General features: G+C 33.8%; 1 protein-coding gene across 1 annotated transcript; it reads left to right on the plus strand.

The window, feature by feature from the left end:
• Positions 1–1,560: 1,560 nt before the first annotated feature.
• On the plus strand, positions 1,561–11,464 carry LOC134533893 (ADP-ribosylation factor-like protein 8B-A). The gene is made up of 4 exons (XM_063371669.1): positions 1,561–1,976; positions 4,734–4,888; positions 8,797–8,958; positions 10,471–11,464. The coding sequence occupies exons 1-4, from the start codon at positions 1,854–1,856 to the stop codon at positions 10,589–10,591; spliced, it is 561 nt and encodes a 186-aa protein (XP_063227739.1). The 5' UTR covers positions 1,561–1,853; the 3' UTR covers positions 10,592–11,464.
• The last annotated feature ends 5,655 nt before the right edge of the window (positions 11,465–17,119 follow it).

The raw sequence follows: 17,119 nt of genomic DNA on the forward strand, positions 1-17,119 counted from the left end.
TTGGTAACAGCTTTTCAGTTTTTGTGGAAAAATTGTACATCATAGGCAGTTAAATTTGCCAGAAATACACATTGCCTGTGTTAATGATTATATACTTCTGCACGTTTTTTTATGCATTTTGTTTGCGATTTGTAATGCAATTCGGTAGGTACCTACGAAAATCCTAACCTTAACTTCAATCAACGTGATTCTACTAGAACAGAAATTATTTCTTGGACATAAAAAAAGGCAGAAATTTATTATAATCCGAAAATATGTTACATGTTATGCATTTTAACAAATGTTATGCTACGTAAAGAAAACATTTTTAACCGAAATGAGGTTAAGTCAAACACTGTCCCGAAGGTAAGAAATTTACTTATTGTTTTAAAAATATTGCTCTCCTAAATCATTATATGTTACGTTTACCGATATTTAGTTAAATGATTTGCTTATAAGGGGAAAAAAAAATAAAATCAATATTTTTATAAATTTTAATGCAGGCACGAAACAAGTCACAAGCTTGCCAACATTCAGTTGAAGCTGCAAATTTTCCTACTATTCAAATTATTGTTTTAAGCATATTAACTGCAAATTGTACTTTCTAGGATCAATGTTGTATTTAAATTAAAATTTACTTATAATTTGAAACGTAAGTCTTACTCCAGAAGGTACTTTATCTCGGTTTTAAGCCATTGCAACTTCGTTTTAATGTTTGTCAAGTTTGCGTTTTTGTATAGCAACTAGCGCATTTCTGAATAAAAAAAAACGTAGAACTGCAATAGCATTGATGTCCACTCTGTACTAGTACTTTATTTACTCTATGCACAGCTTTGTGTAGCCAGTGACACTTGAGATTCAGCTAGCTATATTTTAATCGCTTAGCGGACATAGCGAGCATAGTGCCCTGCTTGGCTGTAGCTTTAAGAGCATAATGTACATGGTTCCAACCACGGATGTGGGATGTTTATAAATAATAGGTTACCCGTGGCCGATAGAAATGGTGGCAAGGTTGTGGGTACACCTAATGGGGCTACAGGGCCGAATAGATGCAGAAGCCTACCTACGCGAATGGATATAACTTAAACCATTTTCCTCGACGAGACATCTTGGCACATTAAACTAGAAACCTGGCTGCTTGCGAGTACTTACGAATATTTAAAGTAAAGTACACAACACCCACCAAAATGCCTTCCTACCTATTCTCATTAGCTGTTGCATTAAATATTGTGGTTGCGCCTCTTATGTGTCCATTGGAAAATTAATATTTATATTTATGTGTAATTTAGAATCTGTAAGATTCATTATCGTGGGTTATAACATGCTCTATGGTTTGTTTTTTCATTCTGAAAATAGCCTATAGTCGTACTAATGCAACCAGAAGTTAAAATTAAATATTTATTTTTAAACAATATTGAACGACTTATAGCAATAAATAAGATAATATAAATCCATATGATTAATAAAAATAGCAACGTCCATAAAAATAAATAATACTTTGCAGTGTTATATTTATTTTTGAACTATAACATAAAAATAAAAGTTTATAGTTTAGAAAGTTTAAAACTGTAATTTTACATCTGTATCCTATTACGTAATAACTGCAATCCATCTTAGCCAAACACTGAATTATTTTAATTACATATTTCTAGGCGACATTTGTTTTCAGTTTTTGTAAAGAGTCTCAGTACATGCAGTAGTCATCATCTTGATTAATCATAGGAAATTTTTAGATTGACGTTAGAGTGTAGTCAAAAGGGTGTGATTTGTTTGTGTTGTGCATGGTCGTTTGGTCTGGTGACAGTTCGACTTTTTTTTCTTATTGCATAAGGGAGATATATTTTTTGTAATATTTAGTGCAGCATTGATTCAAAATGTTAGCACTTATTAATCGTATTTTGGATTGGTTTAAAAGTTTGTTTTGGAAAGAAGAAATGGAATTAACACTAGTGGGTTTACAGTATTCAGGAAAAACAACTTTCGTGAATGTCATAGCGGTAAGAAAGTATTGTCATTTTCTGACACTTGGTAGACTTAACCTGAACGTGAAAATTACGGGATATCTTTGTTAAAACAATATTACTATTAACTTGTGAATCAGCCTTTCATTGATTGATACACTTGCGATTGGGTTTCCGTCCGTTGGAGTCGCTCCCCTTACTCATCTAATTTCTGAAGTCTCTTCCTCAAGTCCTTTACCTTTCTCACATCCAGTATTTTTTCCTCAATTACTTTCCACTCCCGCCCCGCCCTCATCAGGAATACTTGCCTTCTTGATGACTCATCAAATTGGCAGATGTGTCAAGTTCAGTATAGATAATTAGGAATTAGACACATTTCTGAAAGAAAATATTTAATATTTTTAAGTGTCCTGTAATGTATTTGAACTATTCTTTAAGAGGGTATTTTGATGCATCAAGTAGTTTGCCATTTTAAGGAGTTTATATATTACAAATTTGTGATATTGTTAGAATGGATGATTAGGTTAGTTACCTACATTTAAGCTTCATATAATGTGGATGGTGAGTTTAGCTCCTTTTAAAATACTTGAAAAGAGTGTGTGTGCGGTTGGGTATGTTAGGCCAGCATCATTAAAAATACTGGAAAAAATTATTTTTATGGATGATTATGAATTTCTATGTAAAAATGTATTTATTTTATTGTAACCAATCACCCTTATTATTTTATAGTATTTCTAATGTAGCTAAACCAACTTAGTAAATGGTTCAAACAATTTTACAGTATTTTTAATTAATGTAACCAAGCCATCTGTTTATACAATTTCAGAGTATTTTTAATATAGCTAACCAATGTTCGCCACAATTTTAAAGAATTTTAAATATTTATAACCTAACCCAACTGATCATTATGGTATCATAGTATTTTTAATGTATTAAACTAGACTGACAATTTGTTAAAACAGTAAATTACTGAAGTATTACAATGTCCTCTAAGGGGACAATTAAATTACATGTTAGGAAATGAAAAATAAAAAAACATGTAACATTTTTATTTATTCATTCAGAAAAGAGACTCTCTTTCAAAATTACAAAGACATTTCAAACTCTTCTCTGCAAGGCCAGATCGGTAAAATCCAAAAATTGCAGCTTTTAGATAAAATAATTTCCAAAAATGGCAGTTTGTTTATTTTTACTCTGAAAACAGCATTTATAAATTTGTACTGTTTGCTGAGAAATTACCATTTAAGGTTTATTTTAAAAAGCTTGTGCATTGATGTGGCTGTTGCCCTGTTTGTGCTTTAATTGGGTAGCTGATCCTGTAATCCTCCATACTTAAAACCGTGTGTGTGTGTGTGTATGAGTTTCATGATTTTGGATACGCAATAGGGAAAAAAATGTTTCCTAACACAGCACTGATTATTTTCGGTACAGTGATATTTTGTTGTAGCTATTCCTGCAGAAGTCTGAGGTGAAATATATATGGGACTTTATAAAATGATTGAAGTAACAAGTAAGTTAAGTGTATTGAGAACCTTTTTGCCATTTGGCTGATGCCCGATTGCATGAACACTCAACTTCAAGTTTCAACTGAACGAGAATCTTCCTTGCGAGCTTCTATGGTACGACTTGGACTGTCTGCATCTTATGTCATATGAGTGCAGCTTCAGTTTCACACATACTCACAGATAGAGGTACCTACCTCCATGCTGGCCATTATGTGAGCACTACCTGATGGCTGACTCTTTACACGACCTATCAATTCACGTTGGGTTGTTTTCTTCTGAGGGAAGCATCAGCAGCTAATAGCATGTGTCATAAAATGACTTTGTCTGCACTGTACCCACCACATTTCTAGTGATATAAACAATAGGCAGTTCTATTACTCTCATAATTTTGATCAATTGCAGATCTCAATTTAAGAAAATATTTTTCCTAAATTTTGTGTTCTATCCTGAGTAGTTTCCATGAAGTAACTCATTTGAAATGTTGATACTTGGGCTCCCATTCTTAATATTTGCTTTAAGCCATATATTTTACATGTGATTTAGCTGGAGTTAGATTTATCCTGTAGACCCTATAATTTTAAAGAATGTTGGCAAACACATAGTAGTTACTTCGCCATCTGTCTTAGCCGGAAGTCTATGTATGACTTACATGTTGAGGGTTACGAGTTCTATTCAAAAAATATAAGAACCAAGTCATTACTTGAAGGTCTCATTGCCTTAAGCCTCTGTGCATAATCCTGTCACATAAAACTTTGTCTTTATTTTTTTAATTGGTCAGGTAACTTAACATAGGCCAGCTCAAGCATACATGCCATCATTGGCTATTTCTCTAGTCAATGAATCTTTTATCCCCCGGGAACAATTTTTTTTTAGCTCATAACTTACGTACAGCATGTTCATAGACAGGAAACATACATCACAAATCTATTTATCTGAATTCAAACAGCACATGCACATAGTAGGCCTATGCTGGTTTTCTTGGTATTTATAAATTACTGATGTCTTAGTATTTATTTATAATTGATTTGAGATTATATTGGGTAAGAGTTATCACTTTGGTAATGAAATGTGCATTTGTTTGTGTGTGTGTGTGTGTGTGCTTTACGGTGGACTAGAAATTATAATTTCAAGGCTTGTATCTATTTTTATGTGAAAATGCTGTTTTCCTGTGCTAAACGGTTTAAGCCTTGCTTTGTTAGGATATTTATTAGTAATATTGTTAATACTATGCTTCTTTTATAGTAGGCCTAAAGACTTGACATGTTTTTATATTCTTTTTAATTTACAGTCTGGCCAATTCAGCGAAGACATGATACCCACAGTAGGATTCAACATGCGGAAAATCACAAAAGGAAATGTGACCATCAAAGTATGGGACATTGGTGGACAACCTAGGTTCAGGTCAATGTGGGAGAGGTATTGCAGAGGAGTTAATGCAATTGTGTGAGTATTTTTTTGCTAGTTTGTAACCACCAGATTGCTTGTATCATGAAGATAGTTAAGTTACATTTAAAGAATTAATGTCTGAGCAATTTAGTGAGTGCATCACAGAGCAAATATTGTACTTGGTCTTGAATCCAATTTTAATGTACAAAAAGTGTTTCATATTTTTGGAATTACCATTATAATTACCTATTTTTATTCTCACTGGTTATATTGGTTGAGTGGTAACATTACTCCCTTCTATCAAGGTGATAGATTTGATTCCTGACATTGCATTGCCACAATTTTGCCTCATTTAATAGTTTTTATTAACAGTTGACATTACAATCTAAATGAAGGCACAGTTTGTGCATTTCAAACCAATCCAAACCATTCAGCCAATTTGGATTGATTTTTGATTGAGGTGTAAATAGCTATTCAGTTTTAAACATAGTGAAACTCTTTAGCACAGTTTTAATTCTTGTGATGTGACACTTGCAGGTTGCATATAAATATAGTCCATTTCTATGCTAGTAATACTCTTTGCTTCTCCCAAGTATAAGATCCTTATGCATTTTAATGCATAATTGTTTAGCACCTTAACATATTTACAAGCTACTACCTACCAATTATCTTTATTGAAGTGCTTGCTGTTTCCAACAACTGTTTCATTTGTAACTTGTGGAAATACATTTTTAACCATGCACTTTTGAATTTTCAGCTACTTACATGCATATTTTCAAAAGTGTTTTTGAGGATGGGGTTATATATGGTGAGATTTTAAACAGTAAGCAATTATAAATTACAAAACCATAATGTGGGGAAAAGTGGTTTAAACCAAGGCTGTCCAAATACGATCAAACCGAGGGCATGTGTATCACTCCACCACTGTAAGAGGTGTGTGTAGAGCCTGTGCAACGTACCTCAATAATTAGTTGACTTTAAATATCATAATTGTAAGTTATCTTTTTATTTTGTGCCACAAGTGTCCCTGTTTTTCAGATTAGTATGATAAAGACGGAGTGGAACTGTTGGCAAACATTTCAGAACGCGCCCTCAATCAAGCGTTTTGCTTTTGAACTTTTAAAATAAACACACAATAATTTATGTAATATTAGTAGCTCCAGGTATTTGTAATAAAATTAGCAAGATAATGAAGGGTTCATACTGACAAGTTTTCGACCAAAACTAATGATCACGTGGGGGACTCCCCATGCGGCCATGACAACATGGCCAGTGCCCAGTCTCGCTAGATCGTCACCCGGAGTAGGATGCACCATCAATGCCTCTCGAGGACCTCACCGTGTGCTGAACAGATCCAACATCCGTCCATTTTTATTTCATTTTTAAACCTTTTATATTTTTCCTAAGGTCTTCTCCGGGTGATAGACTGTTTAACTTGAATAATTTTATTATCTCTTGCAAATTATGGCAAATATTTGTTTGAATGTAAAAAAATTCATTATTATAATTATATTTTAGTAGGCGTAGTAGGAAATTTTTTCTAAGTTATTCAATGCTAAATCTGTTGAATTAAAAATATGCAAAACATTTTCTCTACACAGAATATGAGAAAATGTTGGAATATTCAAGAACACAGGATGTTAGATACAATTAATTTATTGAAAGTTCCACAAGAAATTGGTATTTTGAAATCTACCTGTTTCTGTAGAATGTGCCAAAAGGGATTTTTTTTTTTTTTTTTTTTTTTTTAATGAACCCATTTTTACATTATGGTCGTATCAGCATTTTATGCTAAGTATTATTTTTTATTTTTTTCTTAGTTTTGAAGTGCAGGAAGCACAATTACTGCTCGCTAGATGCCTATTGGACAGCTCTGGTTTAGACCACAAAAATAAAATGATGGATGAAGAATAGCAATAAATAATTAATTGGGTGAAGTTTCTGGTTCTATCTAGTATTTACCTATAGTGAACTAATTCACATTCATTAAAGACAACAGAAATGTTAAAAATAAAATAATATCTATTTATGATAAATGTTTAACCCATGTTACAAGGGATAGGCTTAAATGTTACGTACACCAGTGGGGCACTTGTAGTAAGAAGCAGCATTATTTTTTTGTGTTACAGCTAAAACTCGAGCACAATAATTTATCTTGTATCTGCACATTGAACTGAATTTTGATGATTTATGTTTTGTGTATTATATTCAGTTATTGACTCATTTCACATTGAAGGTACGTTATTTTCTGAAACATATTTTGTATACTAGGATCAGCACACACTAGTCTGGCAGACGGGTATGTGTGGGGTTTAAGTTGCGACAAAACTTGAATTAAGTATTATTACAGTTGAACTGATGTAAGATCTTTATAAGAACTTATAAAATTTTTTTGTTTATAGAGTGGGGGTTTGTTGCCCTGTGTAATTTACCACCTAATCCACCCTTTATATTAGTCAGCTATTAATGAACCCTGGTGGAATCTCCTTGTGTGTTGAAGACCCATATAGTTGGGTGTCCTCTCAAGAATGACTCATTAGTTCATTCCAGGGTCTTCGTAATAATTTTTATAGTTATAATAATGAATGGTTAGTATAATGATAAAACGATGTCAAAGTATGCACTCTTTTGACAGATGATACTGTAAATGTGAATCTCCTTCAAGCTTTGCTTTCAACTAACATAATTTGTGTTTTAATTTTTATAGTCTAGTGGGGCTACATACAGTTTTGAGTGGTAAGAGTTCTTCCTTTCACCAAGGCATCTTAAAAGGTCACACCTGGGTTTCTCTCAAGTAGGAAACGTCTTGGATGTTGCCATGAGCTGGTCGGTTTTCTCAGGGTACTCACGTTTCCCACCACCAATGCATTCCACAGCTGCTCCATACCCACCTCTTGCTTTCTTCAAGCCGGGACGACAGGTCTACCCTTCCCCCTTCCCCTCTTCCTCACAGGAGCTCTTATGAGTGTCAGCCCCATTCCGTCCGGTAGTAGTTCTGTCCTTGGCAAGAAACTACATGTGGATTCTCATTTTTATCATCTAGTATAAAGTTATGGTAAACATGTTAGTAATAATTTCACATAGCTGAAGTGTAGCGGAATGTTTTGTTAGAAACCCATTGGCAGACAACACAGACAAGTCTACGTTCAAGAGTATCTGCTGTGGCCAACGAACACTTTTTTTATTACAAGTGTAAGGGAAGAATCTTAATCATGTCTTATCCTGTGTAGTTCTAAAATCTATCTGCACTGGACCAGTTGGATAATGGTCTGTAGATTTTACATATTGCCTTGCTGTTTCTTGACGTCCACTATGACTTGTTACACTAGAAGGCAATAAATGGTGCACCACAACAATGTGTTTGCTAGGTTGCGCAGTGTTGTCAGCTTGTGGTATCTCCCATTTGTCACTGAAGATGCAATACCTTAAATGTCAAAAGTGGTGGGTTTCCATGAGGTTGGAAAATATTATCTAAAACAAAACAGTTTTCAAGGATGCTAGAGTTGGCAGTCTTGTAGAAAAGGTTATTTGCATACATGATTACTGGTGGAGGAAATTTTTTTTTAATTTTTTAGTTTTGAGAATAAAAAATCACAAAAAATTACAATGTTTTACATATGAATCTATGAATGGTATTTGCACTGGTTTTACTCTGGGACCCATTACAAAAGGTTTTTAAACTATATTATGCTGATGCGGCGCTAGGTGGCGCAGTGTTTAGACACTGTACCTGCTTTCTGTAGAACTTTGAATTCCAGACCGACCATCCCGAGATAAGTTTTTTAATGGTTTCCCCCAATATCACTGCAGGATAATGCTTGGTGGATTCCTTACTACATGCCATGGCAGATTCTTTCTGTAGCATCTCTGAATCGAGTGTTACTATTTCTAAATGACTTCGTTGTTGGAAAAGCGTAAAGCTAAACTTAAATATATGCATGTAAAATGCTGGTGTGTGATTCTAGCTACATGGTGGATGCAGCCGACCCAGAGAAGATGGAGGCATCTCGGAATGAACTGCATCACCTGCTGGACAAGCCCCAGTTGACTGGCATCCCGGTCCTTGTGCTGGGGAACAAGCGAGACCTGCCGCATGCTCTGGATGAGAACGGCCTCATTGAACGAATGTGAGTCTTGTCGTCCTGTGGATGTGGGCTCTGCAGGGAGGGAGTGGTGAGAGTGGGATGCCAGAAAGTTAAGGCTGGACAAGACGGTCAAACTCAGAAGCCGCAGACTGTTGGCCATTCGGGATGCCGTGCAGAAATGATATTTCAGGGGACGAGCTGTTCATTGCAGAGAAGTGCAATCGGCCTAGTCTATAGACCGTCGTGTCGGGTGTGCTCTAATACACTTGGGTGATTGGAAAACCTTGTCTGGAAGACCTTAAGTTTTCCCTAAAATTACACTTGAATATCTGAATATCCCTGGTCCGAATACATTGGTTCACTTTAACTCTTTTCCCAATCTGTGTCCTTTGGTAGCATAGAACACTTGTGATATTTGTTGTTTCCTGTTCCTGTTTCATAAAAGTAAAAAAAAAATAGCATACGGCGTGTTAGGAAGCCACGAAGACCGAGACAAAACATTGATCAGTGCTGTCAGTTTGTGACTGGTGCTTTTCAAAGGCTAAATACACAAATTCATTTTTGCAGTGTGCTTAGAAATTAATTTTTTAGCATTCAAAACTTGGCTGTGTACTAATTCACACTGCATGAAAACCAGGGCCGGTGCAAGGTAAATTGGCGCCCTAGGCGAACCCCCCCCCCCCCCCCCCCCCCCCCCCGGACAACCCAAAAATAATTTTCCTTGCCTCAAAATACATCATGTAAGCCGAAGATTTTGTCAACAATCAAATATAAGCAGGCTTGTCTTTTTCTTTTACTTTTTTACTTATTACAAATCATAAACAGGTCACCGTGGACTTTAAATAATTACTTATATCAATATAAACATTCCAACTGTTACAAAAATCCATTTTCATCTAGTTTCAATAATCATTAAACATATTATATGTGTCTGTCGTGCTGCGCCGCCCCCAGCTACTTGGCGCCCTAGGCAGTTGCCTAGTTCGCCTATATGGATGCGCTGGCCCTGATGAAAACAACAAACAAGAAAATATTTATTTTGGTGCTCTATTTACTGTCCTCTGGTGACTACTTTATAAATCAGATTCTGATATTGGATATCACAGTTGGAGACAGGGCAGTTTTCCATTTGACAATAGGACGTCATTCACATTAGGACATGGACACGGACCACCCACATGTTCAGATTGTTTTAGATGGGCCTTCATAGGTTTAATATAGTATTTCATAACATCTCTGTGAAAGTATGGTTGTAACCATTTTAATCCACCCAGAAATAGGTTTTAAAATTAAATATTTAAAAAATATTTTTTTGAAGATTTTTACATCTTATATACATAAGTAGTAAGCAAATTTTGGGTTTTTCTTTTATTTGTCTTACTTTTTAAAGTATCTTTGTAGTATTTTTTAATTATTTTTTTATTTAAGCAAAGTTTAACTAATAACATTCTCTAATGTGGCACTTCTCACTTGATAAGCTCTGACTACCTTGTTTTATGTGTTCTCTTATTTACCAGATATTTCTTATGCTAGATTAGTTGATGTGCATTGCAGGAACCTGTCTGCTATCCAGGACCGGGAAATCTGCTGCTATTCGATATCGTGCAAGGAGAAGGATAACATCGACATAACACTTCAGTGGCTGATCGCACATTCCAAGTCAGGCGTGCGTTAGTCCATCCCTACCTTGTGAAATGGCTGTTGAGGCTTATGACTGATTGTATGAAGTGAGGAAATGCTGAGACAAGCCTAGTCCTGTAAAATATCAACTTACAAGAAATGTCTTGAATTTGTATTTAGTACTGTTGGATCTTTTCTGCATTCGTATATATACATATATTGTGCAAATGATTTTTCCGGTCATTTAAGTTGTGTGTTGACTGTTTCGATTAAACACACATATCTGCTTTAAAGTTAACGCTAGACTTATGGCCTGCAGTATGGAGACTTTGTAAGTCATATCTGTTGTCATGCCTGTGTCTTGTGTTCATTTACATTCATGTATGTCTGTAATGTAAAGAATACCTACTCCTTCTATACAAATGAACTTCAGTTTATCGTACAGATAATTATTTACTTTTGAGAATAGCAAATTAGGTGATGCAACAAATTTTAGGTAAATCTAGACATAATTATGAAGAATGTTCATAAGAATTATTCTATGTACTAAGAGTTTAACAAATTCATATTATAATGATAATTTTTTGTGTTCATGGGATAAAATATCAGACCTAATTTGAGCTTGTAATTAGGGAGTTCATATGCAAATGTTATCATTTGTCACACCTTCTTAGCCAGTATCTCTTGTTTTTGTGCATTTACAAACTGTTGACTTTCAAAGGGGATTTAAAAGTGGTGATGGTATTATGTGACTTTCTGATTTATATCTAAAATTGCATAGATTATTCTCTAAAAACGAATGCTTTTATTACTGTCTATGATCTTAACACAATTACTTTGTTATTATTTATTTAAAGAAATGTTTGTTTACAGCAGTTTTGTTTTTATATTTCTTTATTTTTAATAAAAATGTTACATGTATTTTGAATAATGTTTTTTTTCTTTCTTTTTCAATTGTTTGATAGTATTTAATTAAAAAAAGGGTATGTGGTGATGTTAACTGCTTGTCAGGCAGATGTGGTTTATAAATACAAAGCAACATACCTTAGCTAGGAGTCTTATTAAAATTCAAGATCTGAGAAACAAAAGCCAAATTACAATACCAGAGTTTCTGATAATGCCAGTTGAAAATAGCCAAGTGTATGATATGGAGATTGTAAGCTTATACCTCACTTAATAGACATAAACTCAAGTCCCTGCATTAATAACTTGCGTCTTTTTTCTGTGCTCATACTTTTTGACAAAAAATTAAATTATAGAAAAAGATCATTGTACCATCAGAACAGCTTAAATTAACATGCCTATGCGTACAAACATATATTTACTACAATTCGTAAATACCAAAAATAATTTAAAGGCAGCAATGTTAGAATTGCAAGAGCAAAAATATAAAAGACATTTAAGCACAACAGTAATTACAAAAATTTTGCTGAAATATTTGGCTGGATGCATAAATAATTTACAATACTCATTAGCATAAGAATTCCCAAAATTTAAATCTATTTTGACTTCCCTTACGCTCAAAAAGGAAATTTACATTTGATACAAAACTTACAAAATACCTGATATACTGGATTAAAATATACAATTTGCCAACATACTTTAAACCTACATAATTTATAAAGCACACAATTAAAAAAAAAAAACCTATTAATTTTCTTATGCCAAATTAGTCTTCCTATTTTTTTTTATGTAAACGTTTTGTGCACGCACATTATAACACACTACTATATTTTTACGGTCAGTGTTTTTCTGCCTAAATAAAGAAATGTATTTATTCTCAGAGAGGTTTTTTTTTTAAATACACCAGTTTGTGTCGTTTTCCACTTTCGCTCACAATAGTAAAGTACAAGAACAGAGATTAAACAGCTCCGGGGCACTCGGTTTATGAAGTCTTCTGCTCTCCGGGTTTGAAAGAGACCTTATACGCCTATACCTTGGCACTTTGCTGCAGTCGGGTTTGCCTCCTGGCAAACCACCCAAAAAAAGGTCAGGGCGGTTGCGAATTTTAGTGATTAGCGTTGACAGCAAGCACATCACAATTTGTTGCACAGTGCATTCTTGCATTAAACACACGCCAGTTAAGAAATGCATTATTTCTCTCACGTAAAAGTTTTATCAAATAATTTACAGATTCCTTAAAACTTGTCTGGTGGCGACATGAAAAACCAGTCAGTTCGTAGGCTGCATTAAAATGGCATGCGTTGCGCGAGCTATCAGTTTTTCACTCCGACCGGGTATGACTGATTGACAGCTCCGTTCTCGTCCCCTCTCCGCTAGTTTCATTTCTCCTTCTCTATACACGAGCAGTGGCGGAGGGTAACAAAATAAAGTTCAACACACTCATTTTTTTTAGTGTAGAATCTTTACAATAGAAAATATAAACACTAAAAAAATAAATACTAAATAAATATATTATTAACTATTACACTTTAACTTTAGTGCAACCATACCTTTAAAGTTGGTCAGTTTTCCAGAACATTATCAGACATCCATGGTTGTTAAGCCAGCATAAAAAAAATTAGAAATCTGAATTAAGTAATATAAAATTAAACTAAGAAGCAAAATAGAAAATTAATTTTAAAAACTTTCCAAAAGCTTTACAAAGTTACTAAAGTAACAAAGTAGAAATAAATTAAAAAAACTAGCAATAATTTCAACAGGCGCAACATTAGAGAGACCAAAGTAACAGTGAGGTCTCAAGATATAAGAATGTTTATCATTAGTTTTTTATAATGAATAGACTAGTATTATGTAGTATTTTATTTGTGCTTGGTGTCTGAATGCCTTGCTTTTTTCCTTCATTGTCAAGTTCTGTTGAACTAAAAAAGTTTTTGCAAAGCACATTCCTCAGTTTCTTGTAATTGTGCTCTGTAACTCTGAATCATACCGTTCTTAGGAAGTAATTGCATGAATGCCCACATAGCAAAAGAGGGTATTATTATAAATTTTCTACACCTCTGCAAATATGACTCCATCAATGGTCAACAGTTGTAATGTAGTTATCTATATGTAAACAGTAAGTTATTAACTTCAAAACTTTGGTCCTGCTGATGTGCAATTTCTACAAGATGCATATCTTTGTCTTACACCCTAGTTGACAAAAATACTCATATCATTATAGTCCCCCATATTATTCGATGATAGCAGTCTATAACAAACTCCAAAAATGGTGCAAATGAAACTGCAGCCAGCGTGTCAGTTTTCCAAATCGCTCAGTTAGGAAAAGCATGCATGTCATTAGAATGAAAAGGCAGTCTGCCTTTTTAATGCTATGGTCCTGCCTGGAGTCAGGTGTTGGCTCATATGACTTGTCTACGGTGAATGAAGGTTAACTTGACCTGGTAAAATAGTGCTTGCAAGAGCGGCCTGTGATTGGGCTACACACAATATGCAAACTTTACTTTAGGATGAGCATGCATGTGATGGTTCAACTTGAAATACTATGCAAATAAATAGAGTGAACTAAGATAAGTGGGGTGTGTCACAAATAATGTCAATGTATAGTCCATGGCCAAACAGATTTTTTATGTAAAGGCAATGCAAAATTTTGTGTGGTTGATAATATAAAGTAGCAACATGTTTAATAAACATTTTCAATGCAATATTGAAGGAACTTTAAATTTATTTAGGGGTTTGTTTTATAAATTTATTGTAATCCACCAGTAAAACGTGGCAGCAAACTTACTATAAATCTACAATGGTTGTGTCAAAATTAGGTAACTAATGATAACATGTATAGGCATAGTTTCGACCTTGAGGCAGTGTGGGATTGTGTGTGGAAGGGGGGGGGGGAGACTTTCAGGAAATTGATGCACGTTTGATTTTTGTCTAAGAACAACACTGCCCTCATGCATATGTCTGTATCATCTTAAACTGGCGAGTAGCATAAGAAGTCGTATATTAACTTGCAGTTAAGTATTTCAGATTATAATTGGTAATTTAATGTAGTAAAAAATTACATTTCCTGGTTTCTTGGAAATGGAGCAAGCAACTGCTAGCTTTGTTTCTTCCTACGCTGACCTGACGTCTTCGGGAATGCACAGTGCAATTTTAGTAATCCTTCAGAATTCCACTTCTCAGGAGAAGTGCGACAGTTTGAATGTTCAGGCATCTCGTAGTCTGCTAATGATTTTGCCCAGGACTCATTTGAAAACTTTCGTGGGTACTTAATTCACTGTATGCTTGTAATATTAATGTACCTTTACAAAAAGAAAGAGTGAATATTTAGCTTGATTTTTCCCCTATAACTTGAATGCACTACTGATACAGTTATCGTAAATCTTTGAAATAATGATGTCTTATTTTTTGATTTAAGATTGATTTATGTTATTTTTTTAGGTAAATTATTATTGTGGGTTGCTGTTAGTATGCTCACACATAACATAGACAAATATTAAGCCGGTCAATATGTGTATGCCATTTTGAATAATTGATCTCTGGATGTATTCGCATGTTCAAGATTGGTGCACGAAGAATATTATGCTTATGTATGTATTTCAGAACTTTGTGGCACCATTGATGGTCTGCAAATTAGTTTTTGGTGTGTTAGTATTTTAATTTGTTACTTAACTTTGTTTAAGTGTTGGCTTTTAAATAACAATTTTTTCAATGCAAATACTAGTTTACTGTATCTCATGGATTCTTTTTACGGTTTGTGCCATTATGTTAAATTAGTATTAAAAATATATAATTTTGTGTACATTATGATGATTTTCTCGTTAATACAACCAAGATTTCTTTCACTGCGAACCTATTTTTTCTCAACATAGTTTTGAATTTTCTTCCGTTTCATCCAATTCAGAATACTATACTAGATGGTTTGGTGTAAAATATTTCCACCATGGTGTCTCGATTGTTAAATGACATATTTCTAGGAGATTGAACTATCAGGACAGCTTTGGAATATTTGTTCCTAATCTTGCCATGTCTAGATAACTGCTAACACAAAACTACAATTATGTCAAGTAATGTACCTAGGAAATAAATGTAGCTCCTGTTTCTTATGCATGAGCCTGATGTTTTCCACACATTCCTTGATTAATATTTATGTACTAATAGATTATTTTGAGTAAAATCCTATCACTATCTCGGTACTTTCAATTTACTTTCAAGTTGATTCTCAGTTATTTTTTTCATGGGTACATTCTTGATGGCTATATGAAAATAAGGCAATTATTGTGCTAATGTGAGTTGGTTTTGCACTCTTGAGTGTTCTGTGCTGTGCATAAAAGTATGTTCTTAGTTTGCAGACTATTTTAGAGATAAGTTTTCATAGTATTTTTTTTAGATATATTTATTACATTCACATTTTTAATACATATATTTTATGTGGATTTCATATTGTTTACATTTGGCATTTTCCAGTTAAAGCCATAACAAAATAGCATACGATTCCCAACTTTAACTACATCTCAAAATAAAATACTGCTGTGCTCTACTTGGGCTCTTTACAATAAATAACTCAGTTGCCTATAAAAAAAATTGATTTCTTGTACATAAATAAAAATAAAAAATTATAAAACATTCTACAAAATTTCAAACAATTTCCATAATTGGGTGAGTGTAGATTACAACTTGCTATCTCACCCGGCTTGTGAGCTGAAAGCCTGTGGCATCTGAACAAGCAGGCAGACACAGTGGTGGGGTCAGGCTGGTGGGTTTCTACCCAACACCTCGTATCACTCAAATTTATGAGGTTAGCCAGATATGGGCAGAGTCCAAAAAGAAAGTTATTCTTGACTTGACACATTAATTTTTTAAGTTATACATTGCAGTACATATTAATTTCTGAAGTTATACATGGTACGTAGTACATATTTATTTCTGAAGTTATGTATGGTATTCTTAGAATACCATATGAGTGTCGTCAGATAAATGGCTAAATGAGTATTAAAGATGATCTCAGGCTTTGGCAGCTGTTGTCATGGCGGTTTTGGCTTTGAAGTTGAAACCACAATTCATGGTATTGACTGCAAGGTATGACAAAATGTCGGTGAACTTCTGTTGTGAACGTGGGAAAATGGGAAAAGGGAAACACTGATTTCTATAAATGGGCTATGAGACACTAAATGACTAAATGTTATGGGTGTAGTATCCTAAATTATTTTGCTTGTAATATTTCGTGATTTTGCACATGATTTTAAGTAAGTTCGTAACTAACCATATTTGATTGTTTATAAAAGGCTTTTACTACTACAAAAAAAAACATATTTAACTATTTTTATGAACTTAAAGGTAAATTTTTAGTCCAGTCCTAGCATATATTGAAAGAATGGAATCATGTGATACAGAGTTTTGGATGAAATGTTCGTATGTACTCTTTGTCTTAAAACTCTTTATTTTGAGAATAAAACAAATCAATTAAAATTGGGTTTTCCCAAAATTAATGTTCTTATGGTTTTGGGGAAACCTAATTGTTATTGATTTATGAATAATATTTTTAAAAAATGGAGTTTCAAGACTAAGGTTACATATGAATGGTTAATCGAGAACTGTATACCATATTATTTCATGCGAATTTATTTAAAATCGTGTGTGAGGTCACAAAATATTAGAATTATATAATTTAGGATACTGTTAA

Source organism: Bacillus rossius, chromosome 7 (genome assembly GCF_032445375.1).
Source record: "Bacillus rossius redtenbacheri isolate Brsri chromosome 7, Brsri_v3, whole genome shotgun sequence".
NCBI lineage: Eukaryota > Metazoa > Arthropoda > Insecta > Phasmatodea > Bacillidae > Bacillus > Bacillus rossius.

What these genes read in the sequence shown, in the direction of transcription:
- LOC134533893 (XM_063371669.1), top strand. Translation starts at nt 1,854, where the DNA reads ATGTTAGCACTTATTAATCGTATTTTGGATTGGTTTAAAAGTTTGTTT. An exon ending in CTTTCGTGAATGTCATAGCG is followed by an intron (nt 1,977 to 4,733) that starts GTAAGAAAGTAT and finishes TTTAATTTACAG; the next exon opens with TCTGGCCAATTCAGCGAAGA. An exon ending in AGAGGAGTTAATGCAATTGT is followed by an intron (nt 4,889 to 8,796) that starts GTGAGTATTTTT and finishes GTGTGATTCTAG; the next exon opens with CTACATGGTGGATGCAGCCG.